Source organism: Aulonocara stuartgranti (assembly GCF_965226115.1).
Source record: "Aulonocara stuartgranti genome assembly, chromosome: 9".
Classification (NCBI taxonomy): domain Eukaryota; kingdom Metazoa; phylum Chordata; class Actinopteri; order Cichliformes; family Cichlidae; genus Aulonocara; species Aulonocara stuartgranti.
The window spans coordinates 30,043,248-30,069,201 of NC_138960.1; the positions used below are offsets into that span (position 1 = coordinate 30,043,248).

A 25,954-nucleotide genomic window follows, 5' to 3' on the forward strand; every position below is an offset into this window, starting at 1 on the left:
CTTAAAGTTCAGTAGTTATTACAAAAAAAGATTTAAAAAAACCAATGTAGTCATTTGGTATTACGCACATTCGACATGTTTAATTAGAGGGAACTAAAATAATTGTGAACCAAGATGCTATTAGTAACACCACTTCCACATATAAAAATAGTAGATCAGCGTACTGAACGTAAAAGCTCACAGCTTCCTCTGGAATTTCCTGTTTCTCTAATTATTTGCACTGTAACACACACTAATCTTATTACAGCACAGGCAGCGCTGCATTCTTGTTTAGCACTGAGCTTGATCTTAGCAGTTATTCTGATCATTTAAAACACCTGTAGACTGGGGTCTGTGCAGACTCAGTGTGCAGTATGTTTTTCTATCATTCAAATTCTTTATGACTTTGTCAATCAATTTATTCTTAATGATATCACATTTCTAGCAAATCCCAGTCAAAAGCACTCAATTCCCCATAGGCCATTTTAATGAATAAATTAATGTTTGCCATGTATCCTAAATTATAGGAACACACAGTAGGAGATACAGGGATGGTCTTAACCATAAAAAAAGAGAGAGAGAGAACGACTGAAATGCCATCGCTGTTTTCATCATCTGAATGGGGAACACTGACTGAAAGCTTTTAGAATATTTGAGACACAGCTGCTTCTGAGTGTGAGAACCGGGGCGTGCCTGGGTCATGCCATACATGAAAAAGAGAGCAGATACTACAACATTACAAGTCCCACTGAGTAGCAGTGAACATCATGAGAGTGCTCCACCTGTGGAACTCCACCTGTTGATGTGACTGTCCAATACTCAGCTGGAAGAGCCTGTTACCTTTGCTCCTGAATCACACACAGGGAGGGAGCCACTGTTTGCTCCTTCTGTCACATGACAGGATGTCCTAAGCATAGCATGAGGCAAATTGAGTGCAATAACTGCCTGTTGTGTCTGATTTGCTTAGTTGTTTTTCATTGTACAATCATAATGGGAGCTTGATTTGCCAGGACTAAGTCCGACTGAGCGAGCAAGTTTCCTTTGCCATAAATTTCTAACCACCTATACATTAAATTACATTTTCTACAAATAATCATTGATATTCAAAAATAAACCGCTAACATCCTACCTGTGGGCCTGTGGGTTCAGTGGTCTCGGGATCTTGTTTCTGCTTTTTGCAGATGACGTGGCTCTGTTGGCTTAATTGAACGAGGAGCTCCAGCTTGCACTGGGGAGGGATTTGCAGGTGAGTCTGTAGCGGTTGGGATGAGAAGTAACGTTTCCTAATCTGTGGCCATGGTTCTCATCTGAAAAATGGTCGCGTGGCTACTCTAAGTCAGCGATGACTTGTTGCCCCAAGTGAACAAGTTTAAGTATCTCGAGGTGTTGTTAATGAGTGAGGGGAGAGTGGAGCGGGAGCTTAACAGACACACTGGGACACACTGAGGCTGATAGTGCCTGCAGTGATGAGGACACAGTACTGGTCTGTTGCAGTGAAGGGAGAGCTGACCACGAAGCTGTTGATTTATAGGTTGATCTGTGTTCCTCCCCTCACCTGTGGTCATGAGCTCTGTGTAGTGAACAAAAAAAATGGATACAGGCAGCAGAAATGAGCTTGCTCTGAAGCACGTCTGGACAGAGTCATTTGGAGCCAGTACTCCTCCACATCTGTTTTATGTGGATGATTGCTTCTTACAGTAAATTGTTCTTGGGGTCTCCAGGAAACCCAGTCCAGGTATGTTATATGTTAGAAGGATGAGGGTTAAAAGTGTATAACTGGACACTTGTGTGTATTTGATCTTTGAAGTCAAATGAATAATGTCCATGTTCCATTACATAAAGCACAGCATGGTGTAGGTGTGTGTATCTGTATGAGAGGACGAGGTTGTTTACAAAGCCTACTGTGCAGTAATTCAGAAGGCATGCACGCATCTATATATGTGACTGATGAAAATGATGTAATGTGACGTGCACTGAGGCCTTGGGGATGAGGTTTTAATTGAGAAGCTGGTTTATTTATCACATTCTATCACCATGTGGTGGTCTGCACATGACTCAGCAGCATCTATCTAAGACTTGAGACTGCACACATATGCACACACAAACACCAAGGCCATCTGGCTCTAGCAGAGTGCAGCTAACTTGTAAGTTGTTTTAGTCTCTCTCTTTTTTCCTGCTAAGTCATTAATCTCTTCATTTTGAAGGCTGTTTTCAACAGGCACCGAGTGTGTTTAAGTCAACATTGGCTAACATCGTGAATAAACAGACATTAAAAATTTGTTCAATTAGTAAAATATGACAGTCAGCAATTTATTCAAGACATCCTTCTCTATGTTCTTTAGTCTTAATCCAGCCTCATCATAAAGAATGACCTATACTTGATTTTATGTTCATTACACAGCCAAGAAGGAATGCTATTGTACTACCCTTACAATGACTGCCAAAATTTAAGAACAATAAGGAATATACTAGGAAAGAATAGAATAAACCTGAATTTTGTGTATAACATTCCACCTCTAAGAAATTAAGAGTAAGAGAATGAAAAATAGCCTATTCAACCATAGATCTTGGTCCATATGCATATTAATAAACTTACTGTGCAGAATATGTAAATGCATGTGTCACTTTGGTTTTTTCTGTCTCCCAATGTGAGGCTGTAAGCATTTATTAAAGCCAGTATCACATACTATAGGAGTCAGACACTAATCTAACACCTCAGAGTCTGACTCTGTCTGAGTCCAGCTCCTGCTTGCTGCATTTTGAGAGACATTTCACAATGGTATGCAATAGCGGCCATACTAAAAATCAAAAAGAAAAGAAAATGCATGTATTTTAGCGGAGAAAAAATGAAGAGTTCCTCTTTGAGTTATCTATGGATAGGAATATGACTAAAAACCTGAAACACTGCAAACCCATCGGCAGACTGAAAACATCCCCATATGCGTCTTGTTTTGCAACTCCTATCTGTGCTCCAACCACTAATGGATAGAGAGAAAAGTGGAAGGATGGATGGATGGATGCATGCATGGACAGACATATTAGTAAGGACTACGTGGGTGTAACAGTACAGTTAGGTGTAACATTGCCTAACCCTAAATGCACAGAAAAATGTAAATCTTAAGACAGCAAGTGTCCACATGGATTCATCAGGATTATGTCAGTTTTATCGAATGATTCATCACACCCAGGGCACCGTCTGACTCATTGGGTTACAATGCAAACAAAAATCAATTTGGGACCATCCAGAAGAGGTGATAGAAGTCACAATGAAAAGTGTAATTACGGCATTCAGTTATGGCTCTTGGGGGGACTTTGTCCTTAAATCGGAGACCCTGACCCAAAGGAAATAAACTTGCTTGCTTTATTGTGTTCATCTAATAAGTCGCTCCTCTGCAGTCTTTGTGGGAATATTATGCTTTGTGAGTCACACCACAGTATAGCATACGGCTACTTTATGTTTGAATGAATGAGCTCAGTCAATCACTTGTTCTTTTTTGTGTATGCTTTCAGATTGCTGAAGGTTTTGGTATTCATCGAGACACCAAAATTGACAATGTCGAATAAAGGCTTAAAGCCTAAACAGACAGTTTAAAAAAAAAAAAAAAAAGTATTTCTGTCCTTCATATTGTCAGTTCATATCAGTGATATTGCTGGTACGGTTCACAAAGTTAAACAGGAGAGGAGACATTTCTGTAAAATTTGTGAAAAGAAGAACCTAGACAAAGATGTGTGCACACAGGCAGACACCAAAACAACGTACCCCTGGAACGCATACTCACACAAACACACACATCTTTCAGTGCTCACATAGACTCCACAGCACAAGAATAAAATCTTCTCCTGAAACTGCTCCAGGCACTGATTCCTTTGGCCTTAGGGTATGGTGCCTCAAGAGGACAAACTCACTCATACTCATACTCATACTTTTTCTCTTGCCATCTCAGTTTCTATGTCTTTCACTCTCACATACACAAAGACACACATGCACAAGTCTGAGTTTCTCAACTAGCACTGACTATTACAAGGATATCACTAAGCAGATAAAAATTGGAAAGCAGTACAGTACAGCTTCTACATCCTGCATTTTAATAGTCATGCGTGCAATCAGAGCAGCCAAAACTCTTCATCAAAACCTGCGCTTTCATCTTTCACATTATCCCCTTTTCTAAAACAACAAACAAAAAACAGTCTTTTCAAATTTTCTCTGAGGCACATGCTTACATCAACCACTTCTCACTTCTTTCTTTTAGATTTTACACTCGCTCTTTCTGTCTGTCTCTCTCTACATTACACTTTTTTGTCTCACATGTTACTTTTTATTTAATTGTGGTTACTCCAATTTTGTGAATATTTTCCTTAACATTACCTGCATGCACAGTCAAATCTAATTATATCCAATGAATGTAAATGAGCTTATACTCAGGTTTCTGGAAATCCCAGGCTATCTTTTTTTTAATCTATAAAACTTCATAAATGTATTTTTAATACTGCAGGAAGAAATGTAATCTGATTTGAATAGTTAAAACTTTTGATTGATTGTTGGTCCCAGCTGACTATAAACTACACATCCATACACCGTGCATCAATGAATTACAAGTGATGATCTATTTTTCTGTAAAGCGCTATGATTATTTTTAACCAAGTGCTGTGAATTACAGTTGTATTGTTTCTTAATCCTGTTAAATGGAACACTTTGCTCCCCAGGACTGATCACACTATCGCCACACACACAAAACCGCACACCTTACAAGAGAGCAGACAGGTAGGGCATTTTGTACATGTGGACACACACACACACGCAGAGTTTTCAAATGTTGTCAACAAGAAATAGAGAGATTATCTCTTTGGTTATTTGCTTATTTTTTCAGTCAAACGTTGAGACAATAATCCCACACAAATGCTTATGAATAACTGCTTTCAATGATACACACTTTCCCTCAGAAGAACAAGTACCGAAGTCAAAAGGGGTATCATCCAGACAACACCAAATGATCTACACGCACAGTGAAAGTTTTATGTAATGAGTTCTGGGTATCTTCAGCACAGAGTGAGGCCCCTTAAGCACCAACACTGAAGATGTGAACAAGCAAGAAAGTACCGTGTCTTTGTCTAACACAGAAAAACATCAGCAAAACAGGTAGGATACTTGTATCTGTCATGGTCAGTCAGTGTCATATCTATCACCTTATTTTCACTTGTACTTACAGGGCTCTCTTTAGTTAAACATTGCGATTTCTAAATTGGCCAAAGCAACAGAAAGAAGCATTGCATTTAGCAATTTTCTTACAATATGGTGAAAGCTATCTAATAAATAATTAATCCCTGAGGGATGAGGATTAACACAAGAAAATACCATGTTGAGGGGCTACTGCGGCTAAGGATCTCAAGACAAAAACAAATACATGGAAACCACAGTTAAAACATGAGATCAAATAGCCATCAGTTATTCTAACACATAACCTCCATTTGTTAATAAGTATTTTTTTTCCCATCTGTCACTTTCTGTTTTTGTGTCCTCTCTATTGTCCTCCTGTGCACTTCCTCCTTCATTTCTCTCTGTCTGTGTTTTGCCTCAATGTTTCACTCTTTTCATAACGCACTGTTTTCCTCTCTCTGTCTGCCTCTTTGGCATGGTTTGGTTGGTTCTTATCTATTCTCTCCACTATCTGGTGTTGAGGGAAGATAAGCATGCATTTGCATGTTTAATGAACCAAACACCCCCGATTCCCCTCACCATGAGGACACACACATGCACAGAGGTAGGCACACACACACACTCACACACACAAACCAATGCTGTTGGCCCTACAGGCCTCTGTCTCCCTGCAGCTGACATGGAGTCAACAGCTGCTGACTCCTACAGGAATAACATATAGAACATCAAACAACAGAAGGCCATTGTTTGTCCTAACCTCATTAATTTTAACAAAAAAGAGAAATGACATGAAAATACTGACACGATGGGATTTCAGAAATTTCAGAAAAGCTTCACTCAGGCAAATGTGTCATAAGATTTGATAAATAAGATAATAAAACACATACATCCGTTTTGCATATTTTGACAATACTGACAGTTAAAAAAAAACTCATAAAAAGTAAATACATCCCACAGGAGACAAACAAAACTTCTGTGATGACCCTGCCCACTCTGCGTGGTCTGGTCTGCTCTTCCTGGCTAGGCAGGATGTGAGGAGCGGGTCTTAAGAGGAACCACACTTGTTGGCACAATTGTTTAAAAAAGCTTGATAGTTAACAGCATCGCTCTTCTCCCCAAGGACCTCCAAGGCTTTCACACATTTATCACATAACTAACAAAGTCACTCCTCATTTCTTTTTATTTAATTTTTATTTGATTAATTACATTTTGATCCAGTTAAAATCCATTACTGATCTAATCAAATGGTAACTTTTTGATTTCATTTAAAGAATAAAAACCTAAAAGTTAATACTTTATAACAGCACAGGTGGGAAAAAATAAAGCTTGCAGAGATTTTCAATATGCAGCTAAGAGTTTTTCTATTGTTGTTTTAAGATTTTTCACCCCCTCTTCTCTTGAAGATCACTGAGACATTTTAAGTGTCTTGCGAGCACAGTATGTTCAAGATCTGCCCACACACTTCAAATGAAGTCAATATCAAAAGTTTTAGTTCGTTCAAAGCTGCTTTACGTATTTAACAGTTTGCTGGTATTTTGTTTCCAAAAAGACTCTTGTGTCTCCAGGTGCTTAACATCTTTCAGGCGCTGCCTACTGCAATGTGATTGCTGGCAACATTTTCTTTTTATGGCTGTAGGAAACGTGGTCATTTAAGCATGTGGGCTGTGTGGAGGACAGTATGGTTTTATGCAGCTCCTTTATAGTCATTTCTGGCAGTCTGCATTACTTTTCTGCCTCGCAGAAGTACAGTATGTGACAGATTTCTTGGTCTATTAGATCTTCTCATGACTTCCGCAGTTCCCTTTCAAAGTGACATTTCACACAGTGAATATTCCAGGGGGAATAGAAACTACTTTGATATCTTTTTATAGGATTTGCTAGTAGGCACCAATTAGCCTTAGCCTCAGTGAGTTGTTTACACTAGCCCGAGTATACTCAGTGTTACCACAAGATTTGATTTTACGGAGAATTTATCAAGCTTTGAAGTATTCAGCTAATAATTACTAACAGCTGTTTACCTGCCTAACAGGTCCTGAAAGGTCAACTGAAGTCTAATGAGTTACTTCAGGTCTGATACACTTTTAATTGAATATTAGTTAATAAGATAAACAAACAATTTTGGAAAGAAAAGTGGCAGGGGGGGGCGCAGTATGAATTGGAAAAAAACAAAACGCTTGACACTGCTAGCACGGGGCGCCCACAGAAACGCAAAGCAGGAGATGAAGCATCGCTGAATAGGTTTCTAAACCAACTTCATTCTAAGCCAAAGACTAGAAAATATGGTGAAGCAAATCTTCCCTTTGGTCTCATGTAAACAATAACGTGGTGCACAGCCTGACGTGAAAAGAGGCACATACCTTTGACGTTGCCAGAGGAACTCTGTATTCCTCGTCTGCAAAAAGGAGTTTTAAAAATTCTCCGTTTTCGGTGATTCGAAACACTGTTTACGTGTGGATCAAACAGCTGCGTTTTCAAAAATACCCATGTAGGTGCGGACGTAGCAAAAGAGTTAGTAGTTTATTTTATAACTACCTGTCATTTATTGCAGGTCACTTGTATTTGCTGAATTGTTTACTAAATGTTTGAGGTATGAAATAAACCGCAGTGGAGCAAAATATGGGTGTGTGTGGTTGGAGGATGTGTTAGTGCGAGTGCGCTTGCACGCGCGGGGGTTGGGGGGCGCGAACGTTTTTCGTGTAAAACAAAGGGGGACAAGCAAAAAAAAGTTTGGGAACCACTGATCTAAACAATTCTCATTTAAAAAGCAGCTTATCTGGATGCTTAGAATGCAAGATGTTATAAGGAGCCACGAAGCCAAAGGCATGGTTTCTCCCTTCCGTGCAAAAGCCAAGATGTTATTTAGGAGCAAACACAGATAGATGAGGGAGAGCTGAAATAATACAGAGAGAGGCCGACAGAAAGATAGACAGCGGGGGTGACAGCACTGTGAGAGATGTCGCCACCTGCCACCATTTTTCTCTTCTGCTCTTGGAAATGCATCATCAGTCATTAGCAGGGAGCATGACTTGCAGTATCATCATCACTCATGCAGACACACATACACACACAAGCTCAAACACAAAGCGTATTTTAAGGTATAATGCAGCAGCCTATAATTTGAGTTCCCTCTATGCAGCATTTTGCTGAGCTTATAAAACCGCCTGCAGCTAATGGTGTGATGGATCCCTCTATTATCACCCAACGAAGGACTAGAGAGTGGGGTATAGTGAGATAAACGAATGTAATTGGATAGTATTTTAGTCGTGGCAAAAACACGAGGGTGGTCAGGGACAAAAAGAGACCATGAAAATGATAACCACAGTATGAAATACAAAAGCTGTCCCAACATGATGGATCCATTCAGTAAATTAAATCCCACATTAAAATGAAATAACCCCCAAGTGGACCTACTGTGTGTTTGGAGATTTCAAATGATGCGGTCATTATGTCAAAAACGGACTGAAATACACTGACCAAACACAGTATAACCTCAAATTTTAACACACAAAAATAAGTGAAAATGTATATGTTTCCATTATTTTCTGTAATTTAATTCTAAAAGTTTAAGTTCATTACAGTTAAAGTGAAATGTTTACTTTTTGGAGTGAATTGGAATATTATTAAAATATGTTATTTCAAGTAAATTACTATTCAAACAGTATAAATTTGACATTTGTCATGCTGTCTGCTGGTGCTTGGATCCCCGTGGTTTTTTCATGTCCAAAGTCAGAGTTCTCTGTCAGCAAGTTATATTTCCATCACCATGCTCACTTCCTCTATCAGCAAGACACCAGCCTAATGTGCAAAAACTACTACCATATGGTTTGATAATCACTGGGATCATGAGCAAGACGAGAAAAACTCCACCCAAAAGTACAGACTAGCCTACAGTGGGGCAAAAAAGTATTTAGTCAGCCACCGATTGTGCAAGTTCCCCCACTTAAAATGATGACAGAGGTCAGTAATTTGCACCAGAGGTACACTTCAACTGTGAGAGACAGAATGTGAAAAAAAAATCCATGAATCCACATGGTAGGATTTGTAAAGAATTTATTCGTAAATTAGGGTGGAAAATAAGTATTTGGTCACCTCAAACAAGGAAAATCTCTGGCTCTCACAGACCTGTAACGTCTTCTGTAAGAAGCTTTTCTGTCCCCCACTCGTTACCTGTATGAATGGCACCTGTTTGAACTCATCATCTGTATAAAAGACACCTGTCCACAGCCTCAAACAGTCAGACTCCAAACTCCGCCATGGCCAAGACCAAAGAGCTTTCGAAGGACACCAGGAAAATTATTGTAGACCTGCACCAGACTGGGAAGAGTGAATCTACAATAGGCAAGCAGCTTGGTGTGAAAAAATCAACTGTGGGAGCAATCATCAGAAAATGGAAGACATACAAGACCACTGATAATCTCCCTCGATCTGGGGCTCCACGCAAGATCTCATCCCGTGGGGTCAAAATGATCATGAGAACGGTGAGCAAAGATCCCAGAACCACACGGGGGAACCTGGTGAATGACCTGCAGAGAGCTGGGACCAAAGTAACAAAGGTCACCATCAGTAACACACTACAACGGCAGGGAATCAAATCCCGCAGTGCCAGACGTGTTCCGCTGCTGAAGCCAGTGCATGTCCAGGCCCGTCTGAAGTTTGCCAGAGAGCACATGGATGATACAGCAGAGGATTGGGAGAATGTCATGTGGTCAGATGAAACCAAAGTAGAACTTTTTGGTATAAACTCAACTCGTCGTGTTTGGAGGAAGAAGAATACTGAGTTGCATCCCAAGAACACCATACCTACTGTGAAGCATGGGGGTGGAAACATCATGCTATGGGGCTGTTTTTCTGCCAAGGGGACAGGACGACTGATCCGTGTTAAGGACAGAATGAATGGGGCCATGTATCGTGAGATTTTGAGCCAAAACCTCCTTCCATCAGTGAGAACTTTGAAGATGAAACGAGGCTGGGTCTTCCAACATGACAATGATCCAAAACACACCGCCCGGGCAACAAAGGAGTGGCTCCGTAAGAAGCATTTGAAAGTCCTGGAGTGGCCTAGCCAGTCTCCAGACCTCAACCCCATAGAAAATCTGTGGCGGGAGTTGAAAGTCCGTGTTGCTCGGCGACAGCCCCAAAACATCACTGCTCTCGAGAAGATCTGCATGGAGGAATGGGCCAAAATACCAGCTACTGTGTGTGCAAACCTGGTAAAGACCTATAGTAAACGTTTGACCTCTGTTATTGCCAACAAAGGTTATGTTACAAAGTATTGACTTGTATTTTTGTTATTGACCAAATACTTATTTTCCACCCTGATTTACGAATAAATTCTTTACAAATCCTACCATGTGGATTCATGGATTTTTTTTTTCACATTCTGTCTCTCACAGTTGAAGTGTACCTCTGGTGCAAATTACTGACCTCTGTCATCATTTTAGGTGGGGGAACTTGCACAATCGGTGGCTGACTAAATACTTTTTTGCCCCACTGTATATCAAAGTAACCTAGGCTTCAATAAGACCTCAGCAGTGCCACAGCTGATCACCTTCATACCACACCACATTCATTCTTGGTCATTTTTAGTAAAGGAGCCCCCAAACAAATGCTGAGCGTATAAATGAACATACTTTTCAGAAGCTGTTCTGTATTGTACATCCATTATGTAATAGTTAAATAATTTGAGAAACTGGATTTCTGTTTTTAGTAAGCTATGTGCCATAGACATCTTTTTTTTTAAAGAGGTTTGTGACCTTTTTCCACTGGTACCTACACGTCTCCATGCCACAACACTGCTTCCACCACATTTGACAGATGATGCGGTATGCTTTGGATCATGAGGTGTTACTTTTCCTCCTTTTCTCTACACATCATTCTGACATAGGTTAGTCTTCGTTTTTATCTGACCAAGGAATTTCTTTTAGAACTATAAAGATGTTTTCTGGCAAAGTCTAATCTGTCCGTCCTTTTCTTCAGTAAAAGCAGTGGTTTGCACCTTTTGTAAACCCTCTATATTTACATTCGTGAAAGCGTCTCACTGACAAGGACAGGCCGATCTCCTTCAGTGTTCTTGACTCCTCTATTGTAAAGGGTATGTCTTAAACTAGTAGAGAATTCTGGGATTGTCAACTTTTATCGTCTCCCGTGGTATTTTGGCTTCGCCATTGTATTCCTGTCTTGTCAACTTGCCAGACTGTTGATTTGACCACTCCTAAATTCTTTTGATGTCTCTCTTTGATAGATTTTTCAGCCTAACGATGGCGTCCTTTATTTGGATTGACACAATTTTGCACCTTATACCAAGAGTTATATTGAAAAGGTACAAAATACTTTTCCAATACTTCCAATCTACTCCAGATGTTTGTCACAGCGTAATGAGATAACAGACTTCGCCTGGCTATGAAACTGTTTAGTGAGTCAATCATCCTATTGCGTTTAAGCTTCTGAATTGGGAGACTATGCCTGTAATTTCCAAAATGTTAATGCAATGCTTCTGTCACACTCCTTTAATTAAAACCAAACATCTGCACTTCAATCCCATCTTGTTGTTTAATTTGAAATCCACAGATGAGAACTCTAACCAGACTCCATTCAGAGCCAATGAAAAAGGGTGGTCGGGGACTGGTTAGCACCACAACCATCATCCAGGGTGAAATACGGAGCATCCGCAAACTCATTGGGAAGATGACCCACCCTAGATGAGCTGCTAAAAGAGATCCTCCAGCGCTTGTTCCATCCTGTTTGTAAATATTAGCCTCATTTGAGATTAACTGTGCATCGCCTGGAACGTAGACAAGAGCAGACGGCAGAGACAAAGAGGAAGCCAACCATTTCCCAACATGCCTTGAGGCTGTACAATCAGTGGAGAGCAAGCCGCAACCTCTGAGGCTGAAAAACGAAGAAAGCTCAGTGATGCCAAAAACTACAGTTCAGGAAACGGCCCTTTCCAACTGGCTCCAAAAATGAGTCAGTGCCAGTTCACTCCCATGTTCCCATCCCCATTTCTACAGCAGATGTAAACGAATTTATGACCATTTCTTTTAAAGTGAAAATATTTTTGCTTTCTGTAACTAATAACTTCCCGTCCCAAGCACCACCATGTTTGCAGTGCTTGGGACTTTTAGAACACTTCGTAATAGTTCGTGCTGATTGGTTAATCGTACTTTTAACCAGATGAGGAAATCTGCTGCTGTTTTGCTGAGTTTGTTTTTACAAATGCAACTGGCTAACCAAGTTTTCTAGCATTTACCATCCAACCTCTTATTTAAATGTGGCCAGGTTATAATCTTTCACGTTTCCATGATTCCAGCACAAGTCAGGATAAAGTGGGAAAGAAATCTTGTCACAAAAAGGCTGCGTCTAGGCAGGAGAGGACCCAAATGCCAAACTCACCGAGGCGGAACATGAACTCAAAAGCACAGCTTTATTGCTGAAAACAAAGCCAAACGATACAAAACTAAACTGGGAAAACTAATAATAAATCATACATGAAAACACAGGGACAATCACACACAGCTATGAGGGAGGACGAGACAATGAACACAGGAAGACTGAGGACTTAAATACACACATGAGGTGATCAGGAGAAGTGACAACAAATGGGGGAACAGCTAAAACAAATGAACATAACGATGTCACAGGACCTCTTTCAAAATAAAACAGGAAACATAATGAAACACAGACATGACAACATGAACTTGGCAACAAAAGACATGCAGATGTGAAACACATAAAGGACAAGGGAGACTTAACACAGGGGTTGAAAACACAAGGGGAAACTAATAAACAAATGAACTTAGAAAACCCAATGAATTTAAACGTAAACCATGAACATCAAAATAAACTAAAACTCAAAACGCTGGGTCTATGTTTCTAGCACTCCCCGTGTGTCTGGGGTCTATTAGTTGCTGTGATCAAGTCTAAAGTGTGTGAAAACTAAACCCAAACTGTGAATGTCTGCTCCTGAGGGTAGGACAACTTTATAGTCTAGTAAGTGTGTTTATCCCTGAGAAAAGACTTGGGTACAGTGGGAGGAAATGTGTATATGTGTGGTGTGTTCATATGTGCAGCAGAAAGAGTGAAGCTGGTCCCTGTTGGTGTGGAACTAAATGTCACAGCTTGATTAGAATAAATAGTCCTATATGGGCTCTGGGACTGGGCACCAATGCACAGCAGGGCAAGTATGTGTAGTGACTCAGTGCTTTTGTTCCATTTCTTTCCCTCAGTTCCTCTTTCTGCCTATATCTCTCAGACGCGTGCATAAACACACATGCATGGACATTCTGACTTTACCTTTCTCTGACCTACCCGGTGGGTCTTTGGGCAGATGTGTAAGTCTGAACAACACAATCAGAAAGCTGTTACTGCCTCAGGACATGAACTTTACGCCTCACAATCCCTCACATTCACACATTCACACACATGCACACACAGATATTTTGCCACTCACTCTCTGTGTTAGTTTCAAATGTTAACTATGCTTGTTATATTATACTTCAGCAAGAAGCAACAAACTTTTACACATATGATTACAAGCAGCAACAATATTATTTTTAGATGTGCTATTACAGCCTATTATTCAAGAGCCGTTTTAGGAGCATGGCCATTGTGGCTCATGTACCTCCTGATTACTGCTGCAACTCTGATTTGACTCATTTGTAGCTGGTCTGAAATATTACCTTGCCTGATTCAATCTTTGTTAAGTCTCACAATCAGATTCAGTTCATGTGGAAAATTCTTTACCATGCAGTGCTTCAGATATACAGGTAGACATGGCCTATAGGTCAAGAACTGAGAAGGCCTGGTTATTTCTCACATACTATCAGATTAGATATATTACATTTTGTTTCAGTGATCACAGTGATCCCTTTCATGCACAGAATTGTCAATATATATATTCTTCCAAATCATTTATTTAAAGATGCTCCTTAAAATAATCTAAATGTATCAAAAACAACAATAATATATCGATAAACCTTTTCTTTGGCTGCCATGGAGTAATGGAACTTGGTAGCAATTTCCTTCCATCTCTTTCCTCCTCTCTTCTGTCCTTTTTCGATTTCTCTCACTTGGGATTACATTCCCCTGCCTCCAGTAGGGATAGTTTCATATCTCTTCACTAAATGCTAACAGTTCCATTAAGCACAACGGAGGACTCATTTAGAGGTCACATTTGTTTCGCTCAACTTCCCTTGTCATCCGCATACCAACCGAGTGGCTGTCTCTTTCAGCTTGGATTCCTGTTATCTGACATGACCTTTCTGCTTTGAACTAATTGGTAAATTGCTGTGGACTTTTTCATTCTAATTCATCTCCCTTTAATGACATGGCTTTACAAAAATGTCCCTATTCTATTTTTTTTTTATTTTCGCACTGTGTATTAGTTGTTCTCAAGCATGCCTGCAAAATCCCCAGTGTTTCATTTATGATATCATAGTATGCGCCATAATACTAGCTACAAGGCATCAGGCTGGTGGTATTTTTGCTTGTGGCCAGTTTAAACATGACAACCAAATAATTCAATTTAGCCAGTGAATCCATAAACCTACGTGACATCTCATTTATGGCCTTGATAATCCACTGCCCCAAGTCACGATTAGCTTAGTAGCCAGCTTCACATTATTTCCGCAACAGTTTATGGTGCAGCGTTTTAATAAACTAATAATATCTTCCAGAATGCCCAACAAGGTCACTGCAAACCAGACATAGGATGGAGAACCTTTATGTTTGCGAGGTGTACATTTTATTACCGTATGCTGAGGGAGTTTTGAGAATACAGTCAAGGCGCAACAGAAACAATGTGTGCATTTCCAATAGAAAATAACCTTATGAATCAAAACAAAAGGAAAAGGCAGGTCTGGTATGAGCTCCAAGAAGTCAGCATACAGGTTTAAACAAGTTTTTCAATGTTAAGTTGTAATAAAATAGAAGTTTTTCAGCCACCAGCACCAACTAGTTTATGGCTTCATCTCCACACAGTAATAGAAGTGCAAAACATGTCTGAGGCCCATGTGCCAAACAAAGTCCCCAGCCTGTATTGCAACACCTTATGTGCCCTACTAGAGATGGGAGAACAATGTTCAGGTGCTCTAGGGTCTCCTTACTAAACATTTGAGTGCACTTAGCCTGCCTGGCATACATCCTGCCAGCTTCTACAAGTCACCACCAGGTGGGGATCACTTAACAGCTCAGGTCTTCTATTTACCCAAGTATCCGAGTCATTTGGTTGTAAATCTGATAATATGATTACAAATGAGTCAATCCATAACCACAAAATTCCCTAGTGTAATACCCACTTATGAACATGTTTAGGTTAGAACATGGTGGTAGGAGATATAGTAAATATTTCTTATCAACCAAGTGATATCACCTTATATACTTATATCTATACATGTGCCCCAACTGCTCGCCTTGTCCAAGTGTGTGACCCTAGCATTTCTGTCATAGCCAAAACATAGGTTATGGCAGGTCCCATGAGTTCCTATTCTTGACTTTACATCATTTGGTGATTCATCACCATTCATCATATTTATCACATTTATTTATATCGGCAAAACACATTGATGCTAATTGAAATATATTAACCAAAAAGTCAGAGGTTTGCTTTTAATAGGGCACTGAAGGTTTAAGCTGCACAGCCATTCAGACAGAAAAAAAACTGCAGGAGCAAATGCTTCCCACTGGCTGCCACTTACCACTAATGTTAGAAAAATGATAAATTAGTTCCGGCATGCTGTCTGGAGTCTATGTGTTCACGTGGGTGTGTATGTCTGCCAGTGAATGCTTCCTTCCTGTAAAGTGTTGTGTCGCATGCCAGGAGTTCACAATGTGAACAGATGTTAGTCAGTATTGCCCTGGGTTTCTGCACCACAGTCAGGCATTTTTTAGGGTCCTCGGCTCTGAGGAGGAGTCCGTGGAGATGCCTGAATTGCTTTATCGAGCGGAACACAACTAAGGACACGCAGGCTCACAGCAGCTGCCAAGAACACACACAGACATGCGAACACAAACACAGCATTTGCTCCAAGCATGTGCAACACAAACCCACAAACAGCTGGGATACAAAAAATCCACACATTTGGTATAATAATATAAACAAACACACACAACTCTGTAGAATAAGCACTCTTAAGTTAACTTTCACCCCAGCATATTTCTTACAGAGTAATGGCTTAACTGCTGACTGAATATGGCAGCTGTAGCTTGAACCCCACAGGAAACCCTGCTCCAGACAATATGGACTATCAGAACTGGAATAATCTAAAATTTGAAAGGATAACGAGAAAACACGTTTTAATACAATCTCCTTTTAATACAACTCTCATGACAGTTTCGTTTTTAAAATGTAATACTTTGCTTCATTACAATAACACCTACCAACACTTTCCATATTTAGCTGCTGCTTGTCACTGAGACACAGATGAAGGAAGAGAAAATAACTGGTGATGTTGAAGACCATGGGAAAGGTTTAAGCTGTCTCTTTAGATAGCATCATATTCTCTCTGATCATTCACAGTTATACTGCAAAGACTAATATCTATACTTAGGCTTGCATGCACCCAAAGAAACTGGCTCTTTTGGAATGAAAGATAATGCCAATCAAAGTGACAGACAAAATAAATAAAAATGGTCAAACTCAGAGGTGTGTTTATACATAAGTACATAAAGGGGGACAAACGCACATCACAAACGCACTGATTTGACACACGCTGACACATAAGGATGGATGTGGACTCACTGTCATATACTGAGCTGTCAGCACACAAGCACTAGCTAAGCCAATGCTCTATATCTGATGTGATAATCATGACATAACTGTGAGATGACAGCAGACAGAGTATTGGTGGCCCAGACACATGCATTTGCAGGCATAAATGCACCAAACAGGTGTTCAGATAAAACAAGAGTAAATGTTGCAGAAAGTGAGAATTTTACTGAATTTTAATTTGAAGACTCAAGCCAAGAAAATGTAATTCAGTTCAATTCAGTTGTAGTTGTAAAATGCCACAACAGTTGCAAGTATATGTGTGAGAGGGAAAGGGCCTATGGTAGTTTTAGTCAGGAGATAAAGATGCTCCAAAAGAAAAAACTCTCTGAAAAATATTTGCATATATGTAGACATCCCATCCACATGGCTCCATAGTTCCTAAAAAGTATTTGAAACCACATATAATGATGAATAATAGGGTATTTTTTTCTTTAATGGCTTGACATGAATTACCAATCCAAACAAATTATAGTATCAATAGTAACAACAGCAGAGCACTTTAAGGTAATGCAAGTCATCAGATATTATTACAATATGTAATTGTACCATCTTGATATACTGTGCTGATTTCCATCAACCCATTTTCTTAACTGGTTAACTAAGTGAGGGTTGCAGTAGGGCTGGTGCCTATCTCAGATGAGAGGCAGGGTACACCCAGGAAAGGCTCTCAGCCAATCACAGGTCTAAAACACAGCGACAGTTATTCATGCTCAAATTCAGTTAATTAGCAAATTGATTATTTAATTAATTTTCTCACAAAAGCACATTGAGGTTCCAGAGCTGAAGGTTTGAACCGTGTTGTCTCGTTGTTGCTGTGAGGTGAGACTGTGACACTCCAATGTAAAAGTTACAAATCTCAGTTTCAGTCTTTGATGATGGCACTGGGGTTATTTTTGAAAGACTGTCAAGTTATATTTATGAGTAACCAAATTCAAACACTACCCTAGATAGGAAGCCTCTGAATTTATCCATAAAAAGAGTTCCATCTTAGTCTCAGCTCAAGTAAATAAAGTTCAAAAGTCTCTTTTTTGCTGCACAGTTTGTCTTCACCCCTCAGGTTTGCGTACTTATGCAACCAGCTGCCTGAGGGAGTCAGATGGATGTTGAATGCATATGAACTTGACTCTCTGACATGACAGCAAATTTCATACAAACTCAACAAAACACAACTAAACAGGCACACAAAAACCCAGAACACACACAAAAAACTATTTTCACCACCTTTCCACTAAACTTAACTTTTTTTTTTTCAAAAGTGAAAAGTGATGTAAATGCAAAAAGAAGCTCATTCTGTTTGAAGAAAGGTTCAGATACTCTTTATACTCGTTATCTCTTTATGTTAAGCGCTCTCTTTTCTCTTTTTTATCTAAAAATAATTACTGAACACAAAGGTCAGACCTACGTGTATGACTGAGGTCGTATTTCAATGGGTTTTGGGACTAATATGTTGATAGATATTATAATAATATAAAAAGCTTTCAATGGAGCATAATCAAAATAAAGTGGTTTTGTGGCCATGTAAATATGTGGGGGAAGGTGTGTATTGTCATACCTTCATGTAAAGACAAAGCATTTGTGATGCATAAACACTGATAAACACTCCCAAAGCTTCCCTCCATGCACCCATGCAGAAATCATCCTTGATGTGCCTGCTGTACGACGTGTACAGTGTATGTGTATGAAGTGAATGTGGCTAAACTGTGTGTTATGTGTGAAAGTCTACACAGCCATGTGGTACAGTGTTATTATTTCATACACCCATCTATAGTATGTGTGCAAACCCCCCATTAACCAAGTGTTAATTACTCCATGCTCAAGTATGTATTTAAAAATCAAAATGATGACAGGTGTGTACTTTTTTGTGATTGATTTAACCTTTAAAGTGAGTGTCGTCCCAATCTATCCAGCTTACAAATGCACCCAACAGCAGGAGGAATGCTGTCCTTTACTAGCAGCATTATTTTATAAGGCAAAGAAGAAAATGGGCATACTGTAGTGCATTCATGTCATATTTGAAGTTGAAGATGTACAAAGATGACATACTACAAACACACACACACACACACACACACACACACACACACACACACACACACACACACACACACACACACACACACACACACACAGAGGTTTTCTTGGTACCTAATGCTGCTCATGCTGCCTGCTTCTGATCCCAGCTTGCATCTCTCCAGCTGGGTGGCAACAATCTGACGCTCAGCCTCAAGTTCCCTGGTCAGACGCTCAAACTGAAGCTCCTGATGGAAGACATAAAAAGAAATTGCGTGTTAGGCGGAACATGAGAGAGAATGAGAGAGAGGAAGAAAGAAAGAGACAGAGAGCACTCGGGGTCTGCAGAGGAAGTCAGGTATTATAGGTCATCGAAACAGCTTATGGCTGGAAGACGGCTCTAAAAAAGTTAAAATAATTGTGCTATCAAACTTGACTGACAGGTGAGAAAAATGTGTTAGGCAATGTGTAGGCAGAGTGTTGTGTTGAAAGTGTTCTAAATATGTGAGCAAAGAATCGCTTCAATCCCAGCGACTGTGTGGTCATGAATGTGAAGATATTTGTAGAATTAATTAAATGTATCGCTCCCAAATAAAGTGTGTTCCTATTTGGCAGGTTAGACAGTTAACAATGTCATTTACTGAAAAAAATATCTACTGGTGGGATTCTGTCTTTTTTAATCAATTTTAGGTATTTGTATTTTGAAACCTTTGTATTTAATGAAAAAATGCATTACTGCAGATGAAATTCTGTCACAAATCCTGACAGTAAAACAACCTGAGTCCTGACAACTTTTCAATATAATTAAATTTACGCTCATATTATCACAGCCACATTAAAAAAAGAGCTTTATGTGTACTCTGTGGATTTAATGGTTCTGTTGCTACAGATAGAGAAGGCTTTTCAGTGAGTACAGTTTGGTGGGTTGCAGGTTACTGTCAGGATTTTAAGACAGAAATCGATGGGGAGAACTGCTTGTGCCGATTATATATCACTCTTAACCAAAACTTGCCTGCGTGTGCATGTGTGTGTTGATGCATTAGCTATTTAAATTCCCGTTCTGTCAGTCATCATGATCTCCAGTCACTAAACACCCTGTATCCTCCATTTCCACACATACCTGTTTCTGTGGTAGAATCACTATGGTGATCACTCTGAGGTTTTTTTCAGCTTTTCTGACAGCTTTGTGTTAATACTTAAACACTGAAAGAAAGATCTATTTGCTTTCACTGGGATAGGGGCTTGTATCCATTTGTGGAACTGTAGCCTAACGTTTGTATTGTTAACTGACAAATACAGTACAATGCACACACACACACACACACACACACACACACACACACACACACACACACACACATGTTTCAGAGGTGTAAGTATTCTGAAGCCCATTTCAGACCCATTCCATTTTGTTAATAACTCACTCAGTTTCAGCCACCTCTAAGATTTGCAAAGTAAGGTAATGCTGGAAATTTGAGCAGAGTCTATTAAACCCTCTGGGCCTGTAATTCCAATTTACAACTTTGTTTTACAGCAAGGTGCCTCTCTTCAAAGCTCTGCTCTGTTCTGCTCCCCAAAGAGACTGCTTTGTCACCTTGTTTGCCATAGATGCAACTTGTTTAAATCCTCAAGGTGCAAAAATGCAAATCCCTGTACCGAAAGTAGCATTATGCTAATTGATGATGTATTATGCCTCACTGGTAGAGTATCTTAAACACCTTCTGAGGTAACATGGTAATGTCTGAATGCTAAACCCAAAGAGAAACCTGTTAGGCAAGTTACAGTTAAATTATGCATAACCCTTAGTCACAGCGTTATTTCATTCATATCCCTCCGTCTTAGGCACTGCTATGTTAGTGATATATAATAACTTTTTTTAATCTTAATTTATTTCATCTGTTTTTAATTTTTTTTCATCCAATCAATACTGTTCTTCTCATGTTTTCTGTTTTATTTATTTCATTTGTATTTCATGTGTATTTTTTGCCTTGTGTAAACTGCTATGGTGTTCTTTATTATGTCTTTTATTCATCCTTCTGTAAAACACTCTGGTCCATTGTGGTTGTTTTGAAGCACTTTACAAATAAAGCTAGTATGGTATGGCATCAGAAAGTTTCCCATTACTGAATTGGCCAAAGGACAGTTTGCGTTTACCAGATGACAGAGCTCGGCTGACTTGTCTAAGTACATGCCATTATATATTCTTATTAGCTAGAGCTACAAGGCAGCAAAAAGCATACTTACAGCTTATTACAAAAACATTTAAGGAGTTTGTGCTCAACTAAAATTATGAACAGAATGCCTTTCTTTTATACGGTCAGTAAACGCAGCAATGACAAAGCTCTTGGCAATCAGTAATTGTCAATTAAAAGGAGAGCTGGCTGCACTCATGCAAAAGTTTGGGCAACTCTAAGCAAAACTTTCAATTGGTATGCAGGTATAAGAAATTTATAAGAAACTAAATTTATAGTTGGGAAAGCCTCTTCAAAGGAACTCCTTAACCTTCTACGTGTTTGTATAATTAAAAGATGTAAGCTATCAGAAATGATGGAGGTGAAGATGAGCTTTGGAGTTCTACACCTCGATAAAGTCTCGATAAAGTTAAAATAGAACTTTTTGGCCTTAATGAGCAAAGGTGTGTTTTCAGAAAAAAAAAAGTATGTTGGAAGTAACACCTTTCGAATCATTAAGCACGGGGGTGTTTGAGGGTTGTGTTACACTCGGTGACACAGGGAATATTTAACTTGTAATTAAATATTAACAAATTCTGACAGCAAACATCACAGTGGCTTAAAAAGTTAAAGAGTGTGTCCCTATTCCAAACCAGTCCTTACACCTTGACATGTGTTAGTCCAAGTGGAGTGGTGGTGAAGGATTTGTTAATTAATCCTCGGAGAAAAAATATAACAAACATGTGTCTTTCTTTCATATATATCAAATTATATAGTAGGGAATATATATTATTTACAAGCTTCTCTTTACCATCTGTATTTGCTGGAAACATTAAAACTGGCCAACTGGCTCTATGACTACATTTGCTAATTACTATGGATGCAGGGAAAGGATAACTGTTTTGATCCACTGGTAAAGCATTTGTATTTATAGTTATTTGTAGAAATTGCAACAAAACTTAACTCTGAAGCCTGATTCTTGATCACCACATTGTGTTGTGTGACATGCCTAATTGTAGCCTCATCACCATTCATACCGCTGCTTGAGTGCTAGCTGGACTGGAACCAGAATTACTGTGTGTAGGCAGAAGGTCTGCAATCCAGACTGAAATTGAACAGAAATAGTAGGTTTTCTACAGTAGGATAATGACCCTAAACACAGCTTGAATCCAGCCATGGCCCTCACAGTCTCCCTAACTTTAGTATTGCAGAAAAAATTACATAAGACAACAAGCTGAGTTTGTGGAATGAGATGATCAATACAGGTTGGCGATGTTACCACTGTTATAACAAGGCTTAATGCTTAAAACTGTTTAGCAACTTAAAACGAGATGGTCCCTGTAATGTTTTTTAAGAATACATGTTGTATATACTCACTCCTCCTCCCCAAAAAACATTTAATGATCCAAATCCATAATATAACAGCTGAGTAAACTGGGCATGTTTCTGCAACAAAAGGAACCCTGCTCTGCTCACAACGTGTAAATGTAACTAGAAAGAAAAAGAAAAGTAGAAAGAAAAATAGACGAAGACTAAGTCTTCTAAAAGTAGAATGAATTACAGTAAGTTGTGTTCTAAAACACAAAAACTAAAAGGGTTTTAAAAGATTTTGTACATGGTCATTCTCTTTAAAGTGATCCGAATAAATCTGAAGACAAAGATTGGTTGTTTTTCTATACATTATTACAACTTTCCTTAAGTTTTGTGTCTGCTGGAGAAAATGTATCCTCTTTAACAAGCTTTAAAATGTTTCTCGTAATAAAGCTAGTTGAGAATCACTGAATAACAAAATTTCAGAAGCTTAATTTATATGATGAACATTCAAACTTCATCATCTGATTTCTCTTGCTTAAGTCCAAAGAAACATACTAAACATTTTATTTTGTATGATGGACATTACCTCCTGGACCCCAGCTCACCAGATCCAAAAATGATCAGATGCTATGTTTTGGTTCTCCTTATGCTTTCTCTGAATATGCCTGTCAAAATGCAAAAGATGTAAAATGACACTATACTGTGTAAGCTTTGTGCATGTGAGCCATCGCATCCCCCTCAAGAACAAAGAGGCGACACAAATCAGCAGCTGCAGTCAGCCACAAAGGTCTCTATGGTAACAGTACAGACCCCTCTACACCTTCGACATTATAAATTAGGCCCTGGCTCCTCCTACATGCAGCTCCTGCCCTTTCGCATACCTGAACTACTCTCAGAGAAATGTCTGCACCTTCATTTAGTCGCCCACAGAAAGCAGACGGTGGAAGGGGTGGGCGATAGTCATAAGTGTATTTACAGAAAACTAAAGCATATATACTGTGTATAAATATAGTTTTTAGTGCAGATGCAGATGTTCATCACCAACATCCAGTAAACAGCAGAAGCTTCCTTTTTTATAATAATACTGTGTATGACCTGAATATACTTTGTCTGCAAGTGTTTTATCAAACTTAACTGGATGAAGAGTTTCAGCAACTACACAAACTGTGTGCGTCAAATAAGTTCCTCTCAAGGAACTGCAGGGTCACAGAAAAATATCTTTTCTGGAACTGTTTTTGAGGGGGGTTTTTCCCCAGTGGACAGGTCTGACAGTGTTTTGCAGTGCCCCCTGGGTGCCAAAGTCAAGATCAGACAGAGGAAACAATTTAGCACCACCTGGAGGTAAACACCCAGTTTTCAAGTTTCTTTTTGAGCAACATTTACTTCGCTTTACTTCTTACTTCATTTAATTTGTATTTATTTACAACATAATTACTTCAAATTGATTCCTGCATACTAACACACCAATGGAGAGATAGAAACAGACCAGTATAAACACGTTGGCATCCAGTCTCACTAACCCAGGATTAATTTCTCAGATGTTGTTGTTTTTGTGGACTTATTGGACATACAAATTCATGTACACACAGATATGCGCTGTGTGTACATGTATGCATATGTTCATATAAAATCCAAGACATGAAACTCTTATACATCGAGAGACAATGTGCAGATGTGTCCCTGACCTCTCTGCGGGGAAGGGTGAGAGAAAAGAACATCCCCCACAGGGGTGTAGACACTGTCACATTATCAAATAGCAGCTCTACGTGCAAGCTTTTTCAAAAACTAAAAATACTAAAAAACTACAGAGAGGAGAAGAAAAACAGCTAATAAGAAGACCCAACTTTAGCACTTAACAGCTTTGCTGCGTGAATTCAGAAGATCTTCTGCATAAGTGACAAGGACAGAACAATTTGCCTAGAGATAAGACCCAATCATTATAAGTGGCCTGTGGCCAGATATTAACTGTGCTGTTTTTGGATAGGAGACAAAAGGCAATTAAATAGAACTATGACCTTCTACTTGAGCAGTAACTTTCCATCTCTCTCTTGTTCTTTTACTCCTCTTCCTCAATCAGCAAAGAGGTATGGAAAATCTCAGATGAGCTGAGTGGGATGAAGGAAAGAGAAGGAGTGAAGAGGAGTTTGTAAAAGGTCACTCTCCTCTTTTCTGTCACTCTCATACACATTAAAATTCTCCACACAGTCAAAATCAGGCTTGTTACTCCTCTATAAACCAAACCTAGGCTACATAAACTTGAGGCTCACGCAGCCTACATTTGGTTCAGTTTTAGCTGAGATTCATTTCTGCCTCACTCCTTCCTATGCTTGTCTTGTCTATCACTTTAATGAGTGCGCGTGTGCAAGTCAGGAGAAGGGACGCAAAGAGGAAGCAAGGACTGGAGGAGAGGGAAGAGAGAGAAAGGAGAGAGTAAGGAATAAAGACAGATCTCTGCTGATCAGCTCTAAGGGATGAGAGCCACGGGAGAGATACCTGATCCACTCCTGCTAATGTACATGTGTCCGCAAGGAGAAGAAAAGTGAAGGCAGGAAAACAGATTACTGGAAAGGGCCTGCTTACGTTAATGACCCTTCCTCAAAAATTTGCTTATTGGATTTTGTCTTTACAAAAGTATTTATTCTTACCTGGCATGGGGGCGTACTGTGTGTGTGTGTCTGAGTGTGTGTGTGTCTGTCTGTGTTTGAATGAGAACGACTGCTTGTGTAAATAAAAAGGATTAGCTGCAAAAAAAAAGAAAGAAAAAAAAGCCAAAATCCTCAATTTCAAATATCAGTACATTGTGTTTATGCCTTTCTAAGTAAGTAACCAGCTAACATTACTACTTATAACAAAATAACAAAATCTTAGTGGTTACATTTTTGTAAAAAGTTCCTTTTAGGGACAGAAAATTGGTGTAAGTACAAAACCACATAAATAACTATGTAAATAAATACTTATAATGGGCAATGATAATAATGGTAAATGGCCTGTATTTGTATAGCTTGTCCCGCCTAGGGACCCCAAAGCGCTTTACACACCCAGTCATCCACCCATTCACACACTGATGGAGGCAAGCTACAGTTGTAGCCACAACAGAAGCGAGGCTGCCATATCACACCATTGGCCCTTCTGGCCAACACCAGCAGGTGGTAGGTGAAGTGTCTTGCCCAAGGACACAACGACCGAGACTGTCCGAGCCGGGGCTCGAACCGGCAACATTCCGTTGATAAGGCGAACTCCCAGCTCTTGAGCCACGATCGCCCCTTAATAAATAATAGCTGTGAAATGTAAAATTATCCACAAACAATAATTTCACAGTTTACTACTTTTATTATCTTATTTTTCAATGGAATGTATATAATAAAGAATATTTATTATATAAAGATAACAGCAGTGTTAGGAATATATGGAAAAACACAGACATCGTGGGGTCTGTGTTGGTGTGTGTGTATCTTAGCGTTGGTGAGTACATGGCCCTAGGGGTAAACACAGGTGAAAACTCGGCAAAAAAAAAAAAAAAAGAAATCACACAGCTCAGCCTGGCTTCATTCTGCATCG

The 25,954-nt window shown here is 39.4% G+C and overlaps 2 protein-coding genes across 5 annotated transcripts in view; one reads left to right on the plus strand and one right to left on the minus strand.

Moving 5' to 3' along the window:
* The window catches only part of ctnnd2a (catenin (cadherin-associated protein), delta 2a), a 272,214-nt gene that overhangs the window by 168,247 nt on the left and 78,013 nt on the right, over positions 1–25,954 (minus strand). For all 4 annotated transcript variants that reach the window (XM_082547708.1, XM_082547707.1, XM_082547709.1 and 1 more), the window contains exon 3: positions 19,047–19,159. In XM_082547708.1, the coding sequence (XP_082403834.1) occupies positions 19,047–19,159 (113 nt within the window). The remainder of the gene's footprint in view (positions 1–19,046; positions 19,160–25,954) is intronic.
* pkia (cAMP-dependent protein kinase inhibitor alpha) overlaps positions 1–25,954 on the plus strand; it is a 204,644-nt gene that overhangs the window by 64,711 nt on the left and 113,979 nt on the right. The window lies entirely within an intron of this gene.